Below are 21,499 nucleotides of genomic sequence, written 5' to 3' on the forward strand. Positions count from 1 at the left end.
GTAGCATTGGGAGACTTGATGGGGAGTGGTGTTGGGCAAATCAATAAATTCATCCTATACAACAAGGTGGGGTCCAGTTTTGTCAATATCCTTACCATGTTTGCTGCTGGGCAGTTGGCAGAGTGTCTTGAAAAATTTGTAGCAGGCTCCTCAAAGTAGATGACTGTGGAAGATTAAGGGACATGGTGGCTAGATGTTAACTCTGAATTATGAACATTCCATATCTGAGATCCTGGTTTCACTCTGCATGGATCATAAGGCCTCTCAGGAGACATCTCCACTCTTTTGTCTCTGAATGAAGAGCCATAAACCTGTAAGCAGTCTTGACTAGTATCTTTAGGGCCTGGCACCTAGCCAGCAGGGACTTCAAATCAAATCAGAAAACAAAAAAGAATTGTTAACCCAAGAGAGTAATGTTATGGGCTATTCTAGTATATTGGTATTTTTCCTTCAAATTCAGTTTGTTTTATTTTCTAATTGTGGAAGATCACACTTCTTCCATCCCCTACACACGCTAGAATCTTTACCCAGAGAAAAATGGAATACACTCATCCAGATATTTTCTTATGCATTATATAATAAAAGTTTAAAATATTTAATTGGTTTTATAAAAATATTTATACATCTATAAAAATATTTATATATGTAAAAATATTTCCAATATCAATAGATACATTTTCAGTATCATTTAACCTTGAGTTCATTAAACTTAAATAAATCTTAAAATAGATAAAAATCTTTAAAAAATGAGGAATCAAAATTAAATCTATTTAGACAGTTATGTTATTTCTAACATTTAGATTTTGTAAATAATACTTTGATCCTTGTTGTTAAATCATTGTGATATCCTTAAGTTGCTGTTAAACTCTCTTACATATACATGCGTATATATATATGTGATTTTTATTGTTTTTAATCTCTTAATCTCTTCAGACTATATTCCAGAAAATTTTCTTTCTAAAGAAAGTTTACTAATTCTCTCTTAAACTTCGTCTATTTAACCCTACTATTGAGATTTTATTTTCAATGATCATATTTTGACATTCCTAAAAGTTCTATTTTCCAAATCTGTCTCCTCCTGATATTTTCTATTATTTTTTTAAAAATGTCTTTCTTTAATCATTTGAACATAACTGTTTATTGTGTCTACTGTCATTGTTTCTGATAACAACTTTCAGCACTCTGCTTGACAGTGGTTTCTTTTCCCATGAGTTTTGCAATTTTAGTTCCTGAGCTCATCTTCTGTGGGACCTCATTGGGAATCCTGGTGTAAGATTATAACCCTTCAGAGAAACTTTCTGATACCTTCTGCCAAGCACACAATGGGTATTATCAACTCAGAACATGTTATATGTTAATTTATAGACATTCTAGTGTAAGTCTGAATGCCAGACCCATGAAATTAGATCTATGGTTATGGATTCTTAGAGTAGACCTTTTTTATTTTCTCCATTTAGATCCTAGAAAGAAAAATGTCATTGTCATCTCTATCTACTTTTGGATGAATTGTTCTTTTTTTTTTTTTAATGGACAGTTTTATTACTAGAAAACTTACCAACTTGTGATATTTGGAATCAAATACTAGACTAGCTTTCCATAACTTTTTAAAAAATATTTTATTTAAATTCAATTTGCCAGCATGTAATATAACACCCAGTGCTCATCCCACCAAGTGCCCTCCTTAGTGCCCGTCACCCAGTTGCCCCATCCTCCCTCACTCCTCCCCTTCTGCAACTTTGGGTGGATTGTTCTAGTTCAACTTCTCACCTCTCACTGGCCAGAGTCCTTATCTATGTTCCCTACATGGGTGTTAAAACCCAAGCCTCTAAGTTATGAGACCAGAAAACACCCATAGAACCTCCAGAGTTTCAGCTGAGCTGTTACAGTTTGAGACTGAAGGTTCCTCTTCATTTTTTTTTAAGCCAACTGACTTCGCTAACTTTCCTGCAGGCTCAGCTCTGTGTCTGAAAGGATCTTACATTTTCTCTAGTTTTTCCACTTTGTAATGAGAGAGTTTTGGTTGTTTAGACTGAAATGTTATCAGAAACTAAAGGTCTTCAGTATTTCTGCAGTATAAATTCTCAGAGGAAGAATTTCAAATTTAAGAGGCATGTACATTTTTAATGTCTCACATATTAATATTTGATAGATAATACACAATGTGGAAAGCAGTGTGGCCTTGGAATATCTTATGAGTACAACTCAAGAACGCAACGTTGACCACAGGACAGCTTTGAAATAAGTTCTTAGCTCTTTGGTTAATTCAATCTGTCACCTTATTTCTTTTTCATTTTAAGCATCTTTTTATAAAAACTGTTTTTCAAGAAGCAAAAAGAGCAAGTTGTGAAGTGTGAAGCTCACTCTTAGAATTTTATTTCTGGTACATCTTCCCTTTAATAGAACATCTGTCTCATCATGAACTTTGGAAATATAAATCCAAGAGGCCTGAATAGGAAAGCTCATGGAATTCTGATAAACAAGAGTTTTCTAAAAGCATGTCCCCAGATTCTTACTTCTGGAAGGTGAGGACTTGCTATATATAAGTTCTCTGCTTACATCATGCACATCTGTATATAAGGCTGGTGAAAACAGAGGAAGATACTATATAGGGATGGGGCAGGAATGAATTAGTGCACAAGCTGTTATTTTTAGTGGCTACCTCTCCTAGTCCTTAAACTGTCACTGAAGAGTAGCTTTGAACAAGCTGCAAACCCCTGAAAGGTCATAACCCAGGAGAGGAGAGACTCCAGGAACGTGCACCAGGGAAGATGCAGATGGATAAACAAGCCATAAAGTGCACCATATTTTCTTTTTTCCAGCACTCACTGAAGAGTTGACCTCAGGCTATTGCCCTGTGAAAGTGGAATTGTAAAAGAGCCAACCCCAAACAAACCTGTACTAATCCCTGGGTGGCTGGCTTTCCCCATTGCTAATGAAACCCAGGAGGGTCCTGAAGTGAGGTGTGACAATTTGAGAGACAGAGTGAAGATCACAGAAGTGAGAAACCTATCACCTCTCTTTTCCCATCCTGAGGAGCATACGGGCTAGTTTCAGGATGCCCAAAGTTCTCATGGCCTAGACAGAAGTCCTATTGCCTGAGAGCTGCACAGGGATGGACACTCACCTTCTCCTCTAGCTGACTCAGCTCAGCATTTTCAAAGGTGCCTTAGCTGAGGAGGGCATTCAGACATGACAGCCACTGCCCATGTCATTTCTAGGGAACCAGGTGGATGCGTTCACATGGAAGGAGGTGATGAAGATGAGAAATGGTATAAGCCACTTCTCTGACCTGGTGGATGACTGATTGGCTGTGGGGCCACGACTCTGGCCTCCATCACAGGAGGAGGGTTAGAGCTTATAAGTTCTCATCTATCTGACAGGGTAAATGTGGTGGTGCTGGAGCAGCACAGGGTGGGGGGAGAAGGGCTGGATATATAGGAACTGAGCTATTAGGGTGTTTATCTACCTTAATTCTGCTTCTTGTAGATCTCTGGCTACTCCCTTAGGTAGTGGAATCAGGGCCTGCCATACTCCTTAGAATGTGTCCAAAGAGTCAGGGTTGTCACTCATCAGGCAGGGATAAGAGATGGGCTTCCTCCACACTCACTTTCCCTTTTTCCTTGTCAAAATCTAGAGCCTCAACCACACATGAAATGATTATGTGTGAAACTATTATGTCTTAGGGCTTCGTGGAGCCATAGGAGGGAAAATCGCCTGGGTCCTTGCAACACTGTGTGGAGGGGTGTGCTTGCCAACCCCAGGCTCTAATAGTTCTTCTCCTCCTCTTCCTCCTCGTCCTCCTTCTAAGATTTTATTTATTTGACACAGAAAGAGACTGAACATGAGCAGGGGGAGTGGCAGAGAGAGAGAGAGAAGCAGGCTCCCCACTGACCAGAGAGCCTGCCTCAGGGCTCCATCCTAGGACCCCAGGATCATGACCTGAGCTAAAGGCAGACCCTTAGCCGACTGAGCCACCCTGGAGCCCACTAATTTTGACTTCTATATGAGTAAAAAAAATAGTCCATCACCTCATGTTAGGAAACTTTAATTAATAAATTATCATTCTGAGATTTATTTTCATGATACTCCTGGATAAATTCTACTTTTTTCTGGATGCCATGTCTTCCTTCAGTTAGGATGTATTTATTTTTGATAGTCAAATAACTTTTTAAGGAAAGGGTACTGAGGAAATAAACTTTCTGGACCTTTTATGGGGAAAAAAGTCCCTATTTTTCCCTCTTTTCATTAGGTAGATTTTTCTAGATACAGAATTTTAAATTTAAAGCTACTTTCCCTCTGAATTTGAAGGCACTGCTTCTTTGTCTTTTTGCATCCAGTGATGCTAATGAAACTTAGTGATAGAAAAAGTGTCAAGGGACACGAACAACACAAGGGCAAAAGACCAATACAAACAGCTAATCCACATATGAGTAAGAGTGTATCACCAATAAGTGGGAATCAGAAATTAATGAGAACACATTTTCTTCTTTATCAGATTGACAAAGATTACAAAAATGGTAACACTCAGCACTGGCACAAATTGGAGAAATGAGTATTTGTATACACTGCTGATGGGTCTGAAGCGAACAAAATTTCCAGAGGATAATTTATTTATTTTATTTTATTTTTGTTTTTTGAGAGAGAGAGAGAGAGAGAGAGTGTGTGAGGTGGGGAATGGTGGGGGGAGAAGGACAGGAGAGAGAAAGAATCCCAAGCAGGCATCAGTCCCGATGCAGAGCTAGACAGGGGGCTGATCCCACGACCCTGAGATTGTGACCTGAGCTGAAATCAAGAGTGGGATGCCCAACCGACTGAGCCCCGCCCCAGGCACCTCTGGAGGACACATTTATAATATTCAGAAATAAATCTATTATTTTTACCTTTGTAGCTGAGGTTTTTTTTTCCCCCTAGCTGGAAACTTTATAGTTCTTCTCTTTTATCTTTGGTGGAGCAAAGTTTCATAAAGATGCATTTAGGTGAAAGTTATTTTTATTATCAACTCAACATTTACTGAGCCATTTCCACCTTTTGCTTTGTTTCAGCTTCAGGGAAATAGTTCTTCTTTTATTTCTTTGATTTTTCCCCACTGTCTTCAGTTTTCCTGATTTTTTCTTTCTCTAGTTATTATTAGATAGATATTGGTCCTCCTGTATGGATCTGTTATATTGTTTAAGTTTTCTCTCATGTCTTCTTTTGTCCTTTGCTTTATGGATATTCTTGTTTCTTCTTAAAAATTTTTTTTCATAAGTAATCTCTATGTTCAATGTGGGACTCAAACCCACCACCCTGAGATTAGGAGTTGCATGCTCCACCCACTGAACCAACCAGGCTCCCCTGTCCTTTGCTTTGTATTCTGAGAAATTTTAAAAATATTTCTTGTTTTTTTCTTTTGGTATATTTTCACCAAAATTTATATTTAAATATTTAAAATTTTCATGAACTCCAGTTCCTTTTCATATCAACCTATTCTTGCTTTGTGGATATGATATCTTTGTATAATTAAGGTTGACCAGCAAGGATAATAATTAGAATATTTAAAAAGTTCTCTTTTCCATAATTGTCTGTTTCTGAAACTGAGTGTTTTTCTCTGTTTTCATGTTGGCCACTCATTTTGGTGTTGCTGATTTCCCTCAAATATCTGGAAATCTCTGATGTTCCATTCTTATTCACAATTGAGGTCTATGTTAATTGATTTGAGTAGCTGGCATATTTCTTCTTTACCTGGCTATTATAGATAATAAATGCACAGTAAAAATGTAATTTTAAAAACAGTGTTATCTTATTAGAAATGGACTCACTTTAATAAAATATTTTAATTTTTCTGTAAAATATGCTGGTAATACTGACTATTGGTAAGACTTAGAGATTTATCTATGTAGAAAATCTATAACATTTGGTTGATCCTACTTAAAGTTGTCTCATTAACAAAATATCTTGGGATGCCTGGGTGGCTCAGCAGTTGAGTATCTGCCTTCGGCTCAGGGCGTGATCCTGAGGTCCCAGGATCGAGTCCAACGTCAGGCTCCCTGCATGAAGCCTGCTTCTCCCTCTGCCTGTGTCTCTGCCTCTCTCTCTGTGTCTCTCATGAATAAATAAATAAGTCTTTAAAAAATATATCTTATCAATGTATACTTTGAAGTTTTATCTAAGAATTTTTGAATTAAAATCTCTTCATAAATATTTAGTTGAAAATGTTTTAGGGGAATTGAATAATATTTTTAAATATCAACACATTATTTTACACATAAGGAAAACACATTGTATCATAGATAGCTATAATTTGGGACCATGCTGTATTGATGCCTGATACGGGCAGAGATGTTTTTATTTATTTTTTATTTTTTAAGATTTTATATATATATATTTTAAGATTTTATATTTTTAAACTAATATCTACACCCAATGTGAGACTTGAACTTACAACCCTGAGATCAAGAGTTGCATGCTCCACCAACTGAACCAGCCAGGCGCCCCTGGACAGATGTTTTTAAGAAGATAAAGTATATGAAATTGGTATGGACATTATTAAAATAGCTGCATTTCTTAACTACAATTATTTACAAAATAGACATGGGAAAATCATGTGTTGTTGGCAAAAGAGATTTTTTTTTTTTTTTTTTTTTTTTTTTTAGAAAAACTCCTAGGCTGATTGACTACATCAACGTGTTGAAAAATTTTCATTCAAAAGATGCTAAGATCTTTTTCCATGATCTCACATTGCTACCCATTCATTTCTCACACATGGAGCCTTGTTCCTGCTGGGGCTCACAGTGAAGTTTAGGCTACATTGATCTCCTCACAGTGAAGTCATTACACTTCTTTCAGTCTTCCTTACACATTTGCTCCATGCATGCTTAAAATCTGGAAAAAACATACTCATGGGGCTGGAGAAACAAAGAAGCAGCAATTTCCTTGCCTTATTCCTTCTCCAGTGATGAAGTAGAGAATATGATGTGGTGATTGGAGCCAGACCTAACCCTGGCCATAGGCATTGTAGCTGACCCAAACCTAATTAAGAAAGATCCTGAATAAACTTGGGTGAGAGCCAAAATCACTAGGCTCCTCAATCAATATTTTTGATATAAAAATTAGCATCTGGGCTAAGTAAAAGGGAGCACTGTTTCATGCCACAGCAAAAAGAAAGAAAAAGAAAAGAAAGAAAGAAAGAAAGAAAGAAAGAAAGAAAGAAAGAAGAAAGAAAGAAAGAAAGAAAGAAAGAAAGAAAGAAAGAAAGAAAGAAAGAAATCTTTTCTTGCTTCTACCCTGACCTCCTTATGTTGGATACATTACTGATTTGTATCTGTGATAATTTTCAGACCTGTTGACTTAGAAATGTCAAGTTCTGTGCTCAGCTCTGTCACAGGCATCAGACTTTTCTAAATGGGTAAGCTGGTCTCACTTGTTCTCTTATTCCTGCTCAAGTTACCCTGCTGATATATAAAGTTTAGCTGAAATAACTGTAAGAAATTTGACTGGAAAAGGAATACAGCATTCTCAGAAAAGTAAAGCAGACCTTGTTAGAGCTTTAGAAGTGCTCTTTACATACTGTGCATCCCCTGACAACTTCAACACACTGATCTTCCACGATGAGTCCACTTTTAATATCTATGAAAATGTCCAGAGGATAATGTATATTGGAGTTCTTTGTAGAGTGTCTGACACATGATAAGTGTCCAAAAAAATGATTGACTTGCTATCTTTCAAGACACTACATACCTGCTTTAGAAATAATTCCTAGTCTTGATTCTGGAAATTTGCATGCAGGATATGAGATAAAGAAAGAAAAGATTAATATTTGACTCATGGTCATGCTTTTGTTATCCTATAGACTACTTTTTAAAAAGATTTTATTTATTTATTCATGAGAGGGAGAAAGAGAGAGAGAGAGAGACAGAGGCAAAGGGAGAAGCAGGCTCCATGCCAGGAGCCCAATGTGGGACTCCATCCCGGGTCTCCAGGATCACGCCCTGGGCTGAAGGCAGTGCTAAACCGCTGAGCTACCCGGGCTGCCCGACAGACCACTTTTAATGAGGTTGAGACAAATTAAGGGATAGGTGAAGATATCTCTATCTTTTAGAGAGATTCAGTGAAATATTCCCTAATGAAATCATATGATTTCTGGGGCTTGCTTCAAAGTAATCTGTAAGTGGGGAACTAGATGAAAAAGATTAGCCATGAATTGATAATGTTTGAAGCTAGGTGATATAATGGATTTATTCTACTATTCTCTCTCTCTCTCACTCTATATTTACAATTTTCCATTTTAAGATGTTTTAAAGGGGGTTGAATTAGAAATAATTATGTTTAAGAGGATGGACTGCTGTCAGCTCAAAGCCAAGTTCTTCCCCCAAAGTGCCTTTGGCCAAATGGAATTGTCTTGGCCAAGGTAATGCCCTCTCCCACACCTCTACCTTGGCAACTTGTATCTCATGTAGTTGATGTGGTATCTCTTGTAGTTGATGGCAGAAAGGGCATAGAAGCCTGACTCCCTTGCTTCACTTTGAGATAATTCTGAATGGCCATCTCTGATGCATAGCTCCCCAGGGGAGTGACTAAGGCCTTTTATGATAAAATCATAGTTAGGCTTCTCCCTTTTCCAATCCTGTCTCCGCGCTCTATCCTACATATTGTTCCATTGTATGTGGTCCCAGTGGTGTGCTGGTAAAGGTTTAACAGATGGCTCTCCAGATCCCGAATCTGTCGTGTTTGCCGATTCCATGATGTAAATACTCTCCCTACATAATTGCAAGCTACCAAGATAATTTCTGATGTCACAGAAGGAGGAGTTGGGAACAGATGAGCACAATTGTTTCTTATGACATAGTTCAAGCCAGCGCCAGCCACCCTTGCCCATTTTCCCTTATGAAATTCTTTTTTTTTAAGATTTTATTTATTTACTCATGATAGACACAGAAAGAGAGAGAGGCAGAGACACAGGCAGAGGGAGAAGCAAGCTCCATGCAGGTAGCCCGACGTGGGACTCGATCCCGGGTCTCCAGGATCACGCCCCAGGCTGAAGGCATTGCCAAACCGCTGAGCCACTGGGGCTCCCCCCCTAATGAAATTCTTAAATGCAAATCTCTGAGTCTCTATTTAGGGTAATCCAAACACAGAACCATCAGTTATTTTTTATTATTGTCTATTTTGGTGATTTGTCCATTAAAGAAACTAATATTTCATAGGCAGAATGAAATGAAATTGGTCACTCTAAATGTTTCATGGAAACACACACACTCATAATACTATAAGACAATGTCCCATAATAATTGCTTAGAAGCAATTAAAATACAGACACCTTTTATTTTTTTAATTTTTTTAGCAGCTATTTTATTTTTCTATTTTATTTTTTATTTTTTAAAATAAATTTATTTTTTATTGGTGTTCAATTTACCAACATACAGAATAACACCTAGTGCTCATCCCGTCAAGTGCCCCCCTCAGTGCCCGTCACCCATTCACCCCCACCCCCCGCCCTCCTCCCCTTTCACCACCCCTAGTTTGTTTCCCAGAGTTAGGAGTCTTTATGTTCTGTCTCCCTTTCTGATATTTCCTACCCATTTCTTCTCCCTTCGCTTCTATTCCCTTTCACTATTATTTATATTCCCCAAATGAATGAGAACATATAATGTTTGTCCTTCTCCGACTGACTTACTTCACTCAGCATAATACCCTCCAGTTCCATCCACGTTGAAGCAAATGGTGGGTATTTGTCGTTTCTAATGGCTGAGGAATATTCCATTGTGTACGTAAACCACATCTTCTTTATCCATTCATCTTTCGATGGACACTGAGGCACAGACGCCTTTTAATTTCCAAAAATTACACAGCTGCATAGGGTGTTCTGAGAAAACAGACTTCAAATATGTTGTCCATACAGAGATCAGGAAAAATAGCCAAGAAATTACCAGGTAAGTTCAAAATATAGTTGTTATTATTGCCATAAATTCAAGTACATGACAGAGAGTTAAGTTTTCCTCATTGAAAATTGTAAGTCAGAGTAAACCATTTATAATACTGGTTATCTCTGAAGAAAATACAGAGGAACATTACATGTGTGAAGAATTGTTAACTTTTACCCTATTTGAGAGCTTTTGTTGGAGTAAATAAATAATCAGAGGCAGATTATTCTTAATATCCAACTTTGTAGAAAGAGAAGGTACCTGGATAATGGGAACAAAATGTCCCATTGAGAAGAGATGGGAATAATTCACTTAACTTTAGTAGTATAAACACCTTGTCAACAGAGAATCAGGACAAAGTTTGTTATGTTAGTAGGGACAACTGATCTATGCAAACAAAAGCTCCAACAATGGTTCTCAAATTATGACATGGGTTAGAAGCTCCTGAGGAGGCTGGCTGAATATAAGTTCCTGGGCACTACAGCTATTCTGATTATGTGGAAGTCTGGTGGGGGGCCCAGCGATCTGCATTTTAATAAGCTTCCTAGTGAATTCTGAAGCCCATGGTGTCTGTCAAACCAAAACATGCTGAAAGGCAGTGTAGCCAAACATCTACAATAACACAGTTCCACAATAAGATTAGGAATGTGTCTATGCCATTTCCCCGTTAAGCAAGTGTATCCCCGCTACGAATATCCCCCCTACGAATACCACTTTTAGAACACCTTCCATCTATTTATCAACCAGATTCTCACCTTACCTTTATACTCTTGCCTGCTCTGTAAAAGAAGGGAAAATTGTGTGTGTGTGTGTGTGTGTACGCACACACATGCATTTGGGATGTTTGGGGTACATAACAGAGCTTGGTTAGAAATTCTCGTTCTTAACCGAACCGGCCAAAGGGACATTTTGGCTGTGGTATAGTTCTTGAGATTCAATAATCCCTACAGATTTGAAATTGTGGTTTTATTAACCTAGCAGATGTTTTCTTATAAAAATTAAAAATTCTCATAATCACCTTCTTAACCAACCACATTCTACATATGACATATACTCATATTACCATCCCTGTGGGATCTGGGTCCTTCCTAATGTTCTCAGGAAGCATTGTATTTGGTTTATAGTTGTTCTCATAAGTGTATTCAGTGTAAACCCTCTGACAGAGGTAGTTTTTTTTTTTTTTCTTTTGTACCTGGGAATGTAATAAATTGTCCCAGGACTCTGGGATCTTGATGAAGCAGGAGTAATGTCCCCCTTGCTCCCTAGGCCATGTAGATAAATAATTATTTTCTTATCATGAGTCAGACTCAAGATCCTCCATAAAAGTCATGTGATAGATGAATATTCCTGCTTACAAAGACACCCCTCTAAAGGCTTAAAACTCAAAGGGTGGGTGTGAAGGGGTGTGTATGAAGATGATGGACATCTAGAATGGAAGGGGATGTTTATTGCTTGCTGTACCTCAGTAAAGCTCAGATGTTCCACTGCCCTCTTTGTCTATTGTTCCTTTTATAGAACTGAAGACATTTACACATTTTGGACAATTGACTAGAATTAATTTCATTTAAATGCACATTTTCAAGAGGAAAATTTTTGGGGGGGACACGTATACCATATATATTTTCTTTGCATTGGTAATGGTGCACCAAATCATTGGGGAGAGTTGGAATTTAGTTATCACAACTAGTGACTGGATGGGGCAACTGCATTGTTAGAATTCACTTCCTCTCCTCTTCTGCTGATAGTGATCCTTACAAATGTTTGTGAGAAACTTCATCATTGTGATCCACTTTTAAGCTGATATACCTGGTAGGGGTTATACTTTCCCCATAAAAAGCTTTTCACATTGATCAACTTTATCCTTTAATCAGTCATGAGCACCAGGGCATATTGCTCTTCAACACTGGTGTTCTGGCCTGGGTTTCTATCTCAGTACACAGCATGAGAGCTTGGGTCCATCTGTGTCATGAGTCAAACCTCTCTTGAAGTGATTTGTTTATACTGTCATTTGATGGAGTGGAATGTTCTGTAACTCATTCGAACTATTACAGAAGCTTTGCTAAAAGGTCACCACTGCTCTTTAGAGTTTCCAAATCTGGGAACCATCTGGGAGCTTGTTAAAGATAAGGTTTTCCACTGGCTTTTTCCATATCAACTAGATCCAATTAGCAAAGAGGTACTATTCCATTTAAGTCTGTGTTCACATTTAGAAAGAGAGAGAGAGACAGACAGAGCAGAGGCAGAAAGAGACAACTCAAGTAAATTACAGTTCGTTGCCCAATAGTGTACAAGCCCACTTTACACCAGAGTTGGATCACATGTGCCAGCAGACAGTGAGAACTATTTAATAGGCTTGAACAGGGGTGTCAGTCTTGAAAAAGTTGAATAGAATTTGCTTTTTAATGTCGGTTTTGAATCAATACATTCAAGTATAGTCTGGAGAGTCAACTCTAAAGGAAATTGAATCTCACCATTTACTAAAAATTTAATAGGAAAACGACAAGTCATTCCTTAGAGGAATAAGGGTTATGTATGCAAGTGAAACATTCACTCCACATGGCACCAAAAACCTTCCAGTTGTTGTAACATTACAGTTTTAGTCTAGGCCTAAAATTGGCTTGTGTTTGCTTTCTGCCCCTTTCCTTATGAAACAAAAGTCTTGAATTTTCCAAACCTCAAGAGCTCAGCTGTAAAACTGTAGGATACCAGCAAGAGGAAAAGGAAAGTTTCCTTCAAAGATATCTCTAGTCCCTGCTGGCCAGTCCTACTCTCTCTCTCCAAACATTAACTATGGCTTTGACACTCAGCCTTGGATAAAGTGCAAACGCGGCAAATGGTAGAAGCAACATTTCTTTATCCTCCTGCCTGGAGCTCCCAGTGATATGGAGGAGTTGTAGCTGGGGCACTTATGGGGAAACAAGGAGGTCGGCTGCTGCCCACGACCCTTGCTCACATCTGCAGGTGAAATAAGTAAAAATATAGTGAGATTTACTGAATTAAAAACCCAAACCCTCTCATTTGGTTGGAATGCCTGAAAGAGTCTGGACCAAAGAGTCTGCACAGTAGCAGCTAAAGCATGGGCTCGCTGCCATTAAAAATGTTCTAGGGAGTGTGTGTGTATTTGTAGTAGGATACTTGGGAGAGGAGAAAGTTAAAACCTGGAACCATACTTTTGTCTCTGCACTCCCGAGTTGGAGACATTAAAAACACAACATTTTCTTCAGTTCAATTAAGCTGGTGTGGAAACCAAAATTGTGCATAGAAAGGGGGGAGAAATCCATTTATATTTCTTTGAGTCAGGGGGGGGGGTGTCTTTCTGGCAAAGTCTTTAGGTGCAACTCAGGACCAGGAAACTTAATCGTCCAGTTCAAAGCTTGTCTCATCGTAGAGTTCAGGGCGCGCTGACTTCCTGTGCCGGGAATACTTCAGTTGCAGGAGATCACCCATTTCATCCAGGTTTTCCAAAACCTGCAAAGAGATTGTCTTCCATCAGTTATTTTTTAAACCCCTAAATGGCTCTGTGATCCAGAACCTCACTGAGATTCAATCTTCTTTTGCCAACTTCCTTGATTTTAAAGAAAAGGAGAAAGATCCAAATCATTAAGGTATGGCTTATAAACCAGCCCTAGAGGAATGTTAGAGGCTAACTCATTTTATTTCATACTTTTTCATAGTCTACCCCACATTATGAATATTTAATTTATTTTGGAGGGTGTGAGGAGAGGGATAAAACCATCCATGCTTACCCTTTCAGACTTTATTTTAAAGTTTAATGACATGTATAACTTTGTGGAAGAAAGAGGTAAGGCTGCAGATTACATTTGGGTTTATGTCCTCATGACACAGCAAATCAACCTGGCCAGGAGCAAAAGGGAACATTGTGGGAGCTGATTAATATCGTTCCCTCTCTCCCATATTTCCTCATCCTCAGCTTTAAATACTCATCTGTATGTTCCGTGGAATCCTAGGACTTAAAACTGAAGGGGACCGAAAGCTCATCTGTTTCAGTTCTCTCAATTCAGGCAGATAAATGTATCCCCAATTTTCCAAAGAAACGACTGAGACCCAGAATAGACAAAATGTACTTTTCATATCTAGTGTATCACTAATCTTATGGTACTGGGCATGCCTTTTTAATCTTTTTAGGCCTGTCTTGACCTGTCAAACAAGGAGGGCAATATTAGGATCTAATGCTTTGAAAAAGGTGAAGATGTTTTTTTAACACTGGAATGAATGACAAGTGGAGCTTATGGGCTCTCCTCTTTGGGTAGTCTTTCAAACTGGCAACATAGGAAGAGTCATTGATTTCTGTTTGGTAGCATTATGGATAGTTAAAACATTCTTTTTACTTCAATGTACTTCCTGAATTTTCACATCAAATCTAAGGACTAGGACAAAGCGACAAAAGTTATATTTAAAATGACGTCAAACTAGGATAGTGTCTATTGCTCTTTGCTGAAGGTGGGGATGGAATAGCTCTGAGCGGGCATCTGCATACTTGGGGGATATGAGAGACAATTGATGGAAGGTGTGGAAGAAGAATAGAGGATTTCTATTCATTGTAATCTCAATCTTTTTAACTTCCATTTTTGAGTCTGCTATAAAATGTACATAATATATTGGCAATGCATATATAACTCATAAATGGATTTATGTTGAAGCCCGCTGATCAGACTATGCAGAGCACACCTGTACTCAAACAAAGGTAGGTTTATTTTACTTGTGGCAGCTGGAAGCATGTATTAGAGAAGAACTATCTTAGTAAGAGGGAGTTGGGAAAGGCTTCTTACCACATTTGGACTTGTGCTCAGGATGACTCTAAGGAAGCAGGGACCAGTCTGGGTTGATGCTGTCTTGAACAAGTGAAGTTCAGTGATTAGCTATATACAGAATTCTTTTTTATATATATGTAGAATTCTTATGTGGAAGATGGGATGACTATAGTGAGGTCATTGGTAAAGGTGTAGTCATCACTCGTGTTAGAAGAAGGAAATTCTAAGCCACTTCGTATTTGTAGAGTTGCCTCATCTCTGCCTTGTACCAAACATGGTCATAGAAGGGACTTGTCTAACATGTATTTCCTATGAGTGTTATGTTCAGTTAGCTACCTCTATGTGCTCACTGTTCAAGGGTCATTTTTCACTTTCTCTTATGTGTAGATTAAGGAGTTTGCCCATAGTTTTTTTTTTTTATTGATATAAGTGACTGATTTCAAAAGTTTAGAGGCATCTGTTGAGATGATGTCCCAGTGCTCCTTCTAAACTAGGTATTCCGTAGGAGTTAAGAACTTGCGAAGAGAACCATGAGGTCTGATGTCTCAGAATTGGGTATTCATGAATATCTCAGTGCTGTTGGGGGTTACAAAAAATACAAATCCCCCACTGCTGCCCACCCCCTCCATCACCTCTGGGAGCATGCTCCCTGGTCGTGTCCTTTCCTCTCCCATTTTCCTTCCTTAATGTGTAAACATGTTCAAGTCTTTCAAGGGCTTTTCTAAATCTATTTTTCTTTCTTTTGCAGTCAAAGCTCTTGAAATATTTGCCTACTTTTGCTATTTAAAAGAAACAATTTGTTAAAAAAAATAATTACCAGAAATACATACTCCTTTTGGAGAACCTGAACAACACAGAAAGCTATGAAGAACAATAACAACAAAGTTCACCCAGCATCTCAAAACCTAGAGTTAGCTCAATTATTAGTGTGTCATGCAAGAAACTGTTAATATGCATTCGGTAGTGGACACTGGTTTGTTTGTTTATTTATTTATTTATTTATTTATTTATTTATGTAGACACTGGTTTAAATCTTAAGAATGTAATGGTGAAGCAGAAAGACAGATACTGTGTGTGTGTGTGTGTGTGTGTGTGTGTGTGTGTAATTTTTTATTTGAGCTCAAAGTATTCACTTTTTTATTCCTTGTATTCTTATTCCTGTTCCTTACATTCTCCTCAAACTGTCTGCTCTGAGGAACATCAAGCTTCTACTAAGTGTAATACAAAAGTTTCTTCCCATCTCTTATCCCACTTAAAGCTGCTGTAGTTTCTTGGAGACGTTTGGATTCTTCCCCTCCTTGAAACTTTTTCCTTTTTACTGTGTTTAACAGTACCCTAATTCATGCCTTTTCAGACTGTTCCAGCCCCATCAAGGTCTAGTTCCTCGCCTATGATTCCTATGTCTAGCCTGGGATGTAGGCAGTCCGTAGGAATATGCCCTTGGCCTGTTCACTTGCATTTGGAAATTATATCTTCTCCTTTAGCTAAAATGATCTCTCAGTTCCCTAAACTACAGAAGCTCCAGCACTGCATACTCTCCTAAGCTTTAGAATCTGATTTTCTTTTCCACCGATGGCCCATAGATGTATAATCTCAATCTGTCTATAATTGAGCTCATTTTGTTCCCGCAGGCCAAGTGATGATTGGCTGTTCTTTATTGTCTACCTTATCTCATACAGCTGCTTTAGCTTTACCATCCTTCCATTCACCAGGTCTGGAGACTTTGAATTGTCTTTGATTACCTCTTTCCACAAATGCCCTGCATCCAACCATTTGCCAACTCTAAGCATTTATAATGTCTGTTAATAGATCCATTACTTTTGTTTCCACTGCCATTGACATCTCTTGTTTTGTTCAAACAGCTCCATTTTAGGTCCCTTCTTGCCTTTTCCCTTTCTAATCCATTTGTCACATTTATTTTGTAGTGATGTGATTATATCACTCCCTTGGTTGGAAACCTTGGATGATGTTCCACAACTTTTATTCAAATAGGCCCAACTCAAAAGTCACCTCTCCTATGAAATATATATATATATATATATATATATATACACATATATATAATATCCATATTCATACATATTATGGATTGTTATATGTGCATGTATATATACATATACACATAATTCATTTCCATCTTCATATATAATAACTCATTCATATATAGTGAATGAGTTCATATAATTTCATGTATAATTCCCACCTTCATGTTCCACAGTTGTCTATATTTCTTTTCCAAGATGAATTTATTCTGCCTGGTATTATCACTAGTTGCTTATTTATTAGTATCTCCTCTTAGAGTTTTTGCCCCAGGGTTTTGCACATAGTAGACACTCAGTGGGTTTGCTAAATTGCTTTGTCACTAAAGACAGTTCCATCAAGCCCAAACTGATTGAGATAGCTTAGTTTTCTACTATCACTCATTCACATAAAGATCAAAACCAAAGGACAATGAAATGCGGTTTTTAAATCATTTATACCCCATGTAGGTCTGGACCTATCTTTGTTATTGCTTTGCCAACATGTTGCTTAGTTGGGTCATATTTTATTATGATGGACGTGGCGGCTATGAGAAGTGTCTGGTTGCAGGCAGTCAGTGCTGAAATAGCACGTCAGATTAGCTTTTGCATTTAGGAACAAGTAACTAGTACAACATATGGCTACTCAGTCAGTCTTTTTTATGAAACCAAAACACTGCCTTGAGTCAAATCTTCACTGAACTCATTTTCTTTTTCTATTCGCTGAGTTGATCACATCGTTGGGCATTGTTGGCATACCCTTGTTTTTTTAGCAGTGAGTTTTATTAGTGTTGGTTTTCTAAAACACTAAGAGAAACCCAGGGAAACTTAAGCTAGCTCAATAAAAGAACGTGCTCCCAATGCAAGGTACCAGTACTGGTGATTCTGTTGGCCTGTGGTGTACTCACTGTGTCTAGCATCTCCCGCGTATGTGCAGCTGAAATACAAAACCGAGCCCGAGCTTCTGCGAGGGGAGTAGCTGGAAATCCAACAACCACCACCCCGATTTTTCTATTTAACAGATGCCTTGCAAAAGCCCTATGGGAAAGGTAAAAGAGAAGGTTAGCTGAGAGATGACAAAATCATGTGGCAAGAAAATGAATATGGCTAATTGACATTTCTTATAACAATAAATAGAAGATGACTGAAATTACTAAACTTCTGTTACATACAATTGACAAGAAAATGGGGCAGTTCCTTGATGGCACCCATAGCTAAGTGTGTATATTATGGGACCTGGCACACTCTTTAGAGCATTGTGAGTATTGAGTCTTTGACATTGAGCAGAAAATGCTGATGTACATGAACCTGGTTTAACGAGTTGGCGTTGATGTAAAGTCCTTTGTTTGCAGGATTCCCAGAAACAAAAACCCAACAGCTAACACAATACAATTACATAAAGAAACAACCTATATTAAGTGCAAACTTGTATGTTTTAAAAATTTAATACCAATAATAGAGTAGGGAAATTTCAAGAAGCCTATACTTAGTGACTATAATTTGAGAACCAGGATCTGAGAGTCTGCAGGAGCTAATCCCAAGCTCTATTCTCACTCTGGAGCCAAAGATTTTTTTCCCCATTAAACCAGAGATGGAAACATAGCAAGGGTCTCCTCATTTTTTTATTGTGTGAATGAATACACCCATGTATGTTCAAGGATATTAAACCCATTGATTGAGTTGAAGGGGAAATGGGGCAAGAGGGACATGGGGAAAGAAATGTGTACACGGGCAGCCCCGGTGGCTCAGCGGTTTAGTGCCACCTTCAGCCTGGAGCCTGATCCTGGAGACCCGGGATCAAGTCCCATGTCGGTCTCCCTGCATGGAGCCTGCTTCTCCCTCTTCCTGTGTCTCTGCCTCTCTCTCTCTCTCTCTCTCTCTGTGTGTGTGTCTCTCATCAATAAATAAAATCTTAAAAAAAAAAAAAAGAAATGTGTACACAGAGAGAGGCTTGTCGGTAGCTTTCTGAAACAGGGTGTAATTTCTCAGCTGTGATTTCTTCCCCTTCATTGCTTCTAGACCCTTTTTTTCAGAGCTAATTTCAGTAATGACTCTAGAATATTGAGCTCTCAATGTCTGTAGATTTTTTTGTGCTAAGCGCCAATGTAAAAAATGCCCCTAAGTGAATCTTTCCCCACTCTGTGCTCTGTTGCTCTCTGCAGGAAACCTTAATTACTAAATGTCTCTGCCCACAAGCAAGGTAAATGCCTCAGATTTGTTTTTAGCATTAAGAGGTTTCTGGTGTCCTTTTTTAGGCTGGAAGCTGGCAGCACCACGGCACCTTCCAGTCATAACTCAGGAAGAATTCTTGAATCAGACATAGAGAGTTAGCCTGGTCATTTATTCATTCCTCTTGCAATGGAGCTGTCTGCCTTTTTGGTTGCCTCATGCAGAATGCATGCTATCAAATGAAGTGATGGAGATTGCAAGATCTACTGAACACACAGCCTCTCTGGCCCCGTGGCCCAAGCAAGGCAAGATTCGCCTTTGATTTGGACTGGGAAGATTAACAAGGAGATTGAAGCTTTCTGAGAGAGCTGAAAAGCAGAGGCTGTTCTTTCTCTTTCTTGTTCACCCTATGGAAGGCTGCCCATGGAACTACACAGGATGAGAGGCCATAATTATCTGAGAAACAAGGCAAGTCCTTTTATTGCTAGAATACAAACCACCTGACCCATGATCTCAGGCTAGTTTTCGGGACTCCCCAAAGACCATTTTCACTGTCTGCATGTTTTTCTTTGTACCAGAGGAAGCGAGTTTTGCCAGAGAATGTAGAGCAAAATATATGACTGTTGATTCATTAGGCTAATCTGAGGCCTCCTTGGAGCACTTTGGGGCTTAAAATTTACACTACTAAACCTGGCCTCCTTTAGTTAATGTGTCTGATTGTCCTGAACATTTATTTTATATAATGAGCCTCTGGGTTTGTACTCCCCAAAACAAATTAGAGCCAGTGTGAGCTGAAAGAAACTAGACTATGTGGATAGTAATAATAATAAAACATTATCACTGCATTATGTGCAGCATCACTGCATCCTGTATCCTACCATCCTGCAAGTGTATGACAAGGTCCATGGAAGGAAAATGTAAACTCTGCACCAGATAGTAAATGCAATATATCCTTTTTTTTTTTTTTATTAAAAAATTTTTTTTATTTATTTATGATAGTCACATAGAGAGAGAGAGAGAGAGAGGCAGAGACACAGGCAGAGGGAGAAGCAGGCTCCATGCACCGGGAGCCTGACGTGGGATTCGATCCCGGGTCTCCAGGATCACGCCCTGGGCCAAAGGCAGGCGCCAAACCGCTGCGCCACCCAGGGATCCCGCAATATATCCTTGATTATGTAAGTGAATGTTTTATGGGTGAAATCACATTATACTGAATGTCATGGAAGATTCCAGCATAGAGTTGCAGTGAAACTTTGCTCAAAAGGATATATGGGTGGAAACTATTTTCATCTGCAGTGGGTGGACATGTGGAGAAATCATAGTGCTTTAATAAAATCAAAGGGTTGAAAATGAGCAAACGAAAGATGTGCACATACACTGGCTTATATAATTAATTCCTTGTCTCAAAAGCTTTTCTCCATATAAGCTTTCCGTTGAAGAAATATCTGAGACAAAAACAAGGCCAGGCAGCAGGGAAGCTCTTGGCAGCAACTCCTGCCAACTGTAGATGACATTACCTTTTGTAACTAACCTATTCTAAGTTTCCTTAGGCAACTCAAGCAATTAGTGTTTTTTTTTTCTTCCATTTGCAGTGATTGATGTCTTTCAATTCACCATTGAGAGTTAAACTTATACTCTGTGTTGCTTTAATGAGATGTGCATTTTTCCCCCTGTGGACTAAAGCTTCAGAAGCCGTGCAATGCACTGAAAAGAGCCCTGGTTTAGGAGGCAAATGGAGCTGGCTTTGAATTCTGGGCCCTACTGCTTACAACTTGAGTGATCCTTAGAAAGTAGTTTAAGTTTTATGGGTCTTGGTGTCCTTGTTCATAAACAAGGGCCAAGAGTCCACCCTTGATAGGTGATCACTGTGTCTAACAGTCTTGGCATATAATCAGCATTCAGCCACATTAACTCCTCCTTAAGTAACATCTTCACTGGAAGGTACTAGATAGTTTGACATATCATCCCATGTCCAACATGGCATATTTGATTCACACAATAACAGGGTCTCCACCTATTATTTTCCCAAAAGTTCTATTTTTATTAATGCAACCAAAGATTGCAATAATTATTTTGGAGAGCCATGCAACCATGGTGACTCAGTCTTGCACTCAGTTGAAACTAATACTAATAATCATTATACTAGTAGAAGTACTAGTAGTAGTAATAATAACTACCACTGATTAAGTGCTGATAGTACACCAAGTACTATATTAAGTGCTTTATATATATTAACAATGAACTACTAATAAGAACAGCTCCCACCTAATAGCTCCTATTTAAGAGACAACATAAATGCTGATAGACTTTTTCATGTTTAATTGAAACAATTATGAAATAGGTACTATTTCATAGTAGTTTTAAAAATGAGAAAACTGGGGCATCAGAAGGTTGGGCAACTTTGTTCAAGATCCTCTAGCTAGCAGGGGGCAGAGTAAAATTTTTCCTCATTCTAAACTCTTCACTACACCAGGGAGCACAGTTTTTATACATAACACCCTTTGATTTTATTTTTTACATTAGCTGTTGTCCATTTAGGACTCCTGGAATATAAAGGAGCAGTACTCCCTTTCTCTTTCTGTTATTGCAAAGTTGAATTCTTAAACTTAAATGCATTTGTTTTTACTCTTCATGGACTCTT

General features: G+C 38.4%; 1 protein-coding gene across 2 annotated transcripts in view; it reads right to left on the reverse strand.

Annotated features, from left to right (window-relative positions):
* Window positions 1–9,913: 9,913 nt before the first annotated feature.
* The window catches only part of SPTLC3 (serine palmitoyltransferase long chain base subunit 3), a 151,050-nt gene continuing 139,464 nt past the window's right edge, over window positions 9,914–21,499 (reverse strand). For both annotated transcript variants that reach the window (XM_038571598.1, XM_038571599.1), the window contains 2 exons: window positions 17,598–17,727; window positions 9,914–13,367 (listed from right to left, as the gene is read on the reverse strand). In XM_038571598.1, the coding sequence (XP_038427526.1) occupies window positions 13,254–13,367; window positions 17,598–17,727 (244 nt within the window). In that variant the 3' untranslated portion in view covers window positions 9,914–13,253. The remainder of the gene's footprint in view (window positions 13,368–17,597; window positions 17,728–21,499) is intronic.

The sequence above is a fragment of the Canis lupus genome, chromosome 24, assembly GCF_011100685.1.
Source record: "Canis lupus familiaris isolate Mischka breed German Shepherd chromosome 24, alternate assembly UU_Cfam_GSD_1.0, whole genome shotgun sequence".
NCBI classification, from domain to species: Eukaryota; Metazoa; Chordata; class Mammalia; order Carnivora; family Canidae; genus Canis; species Canis lupus.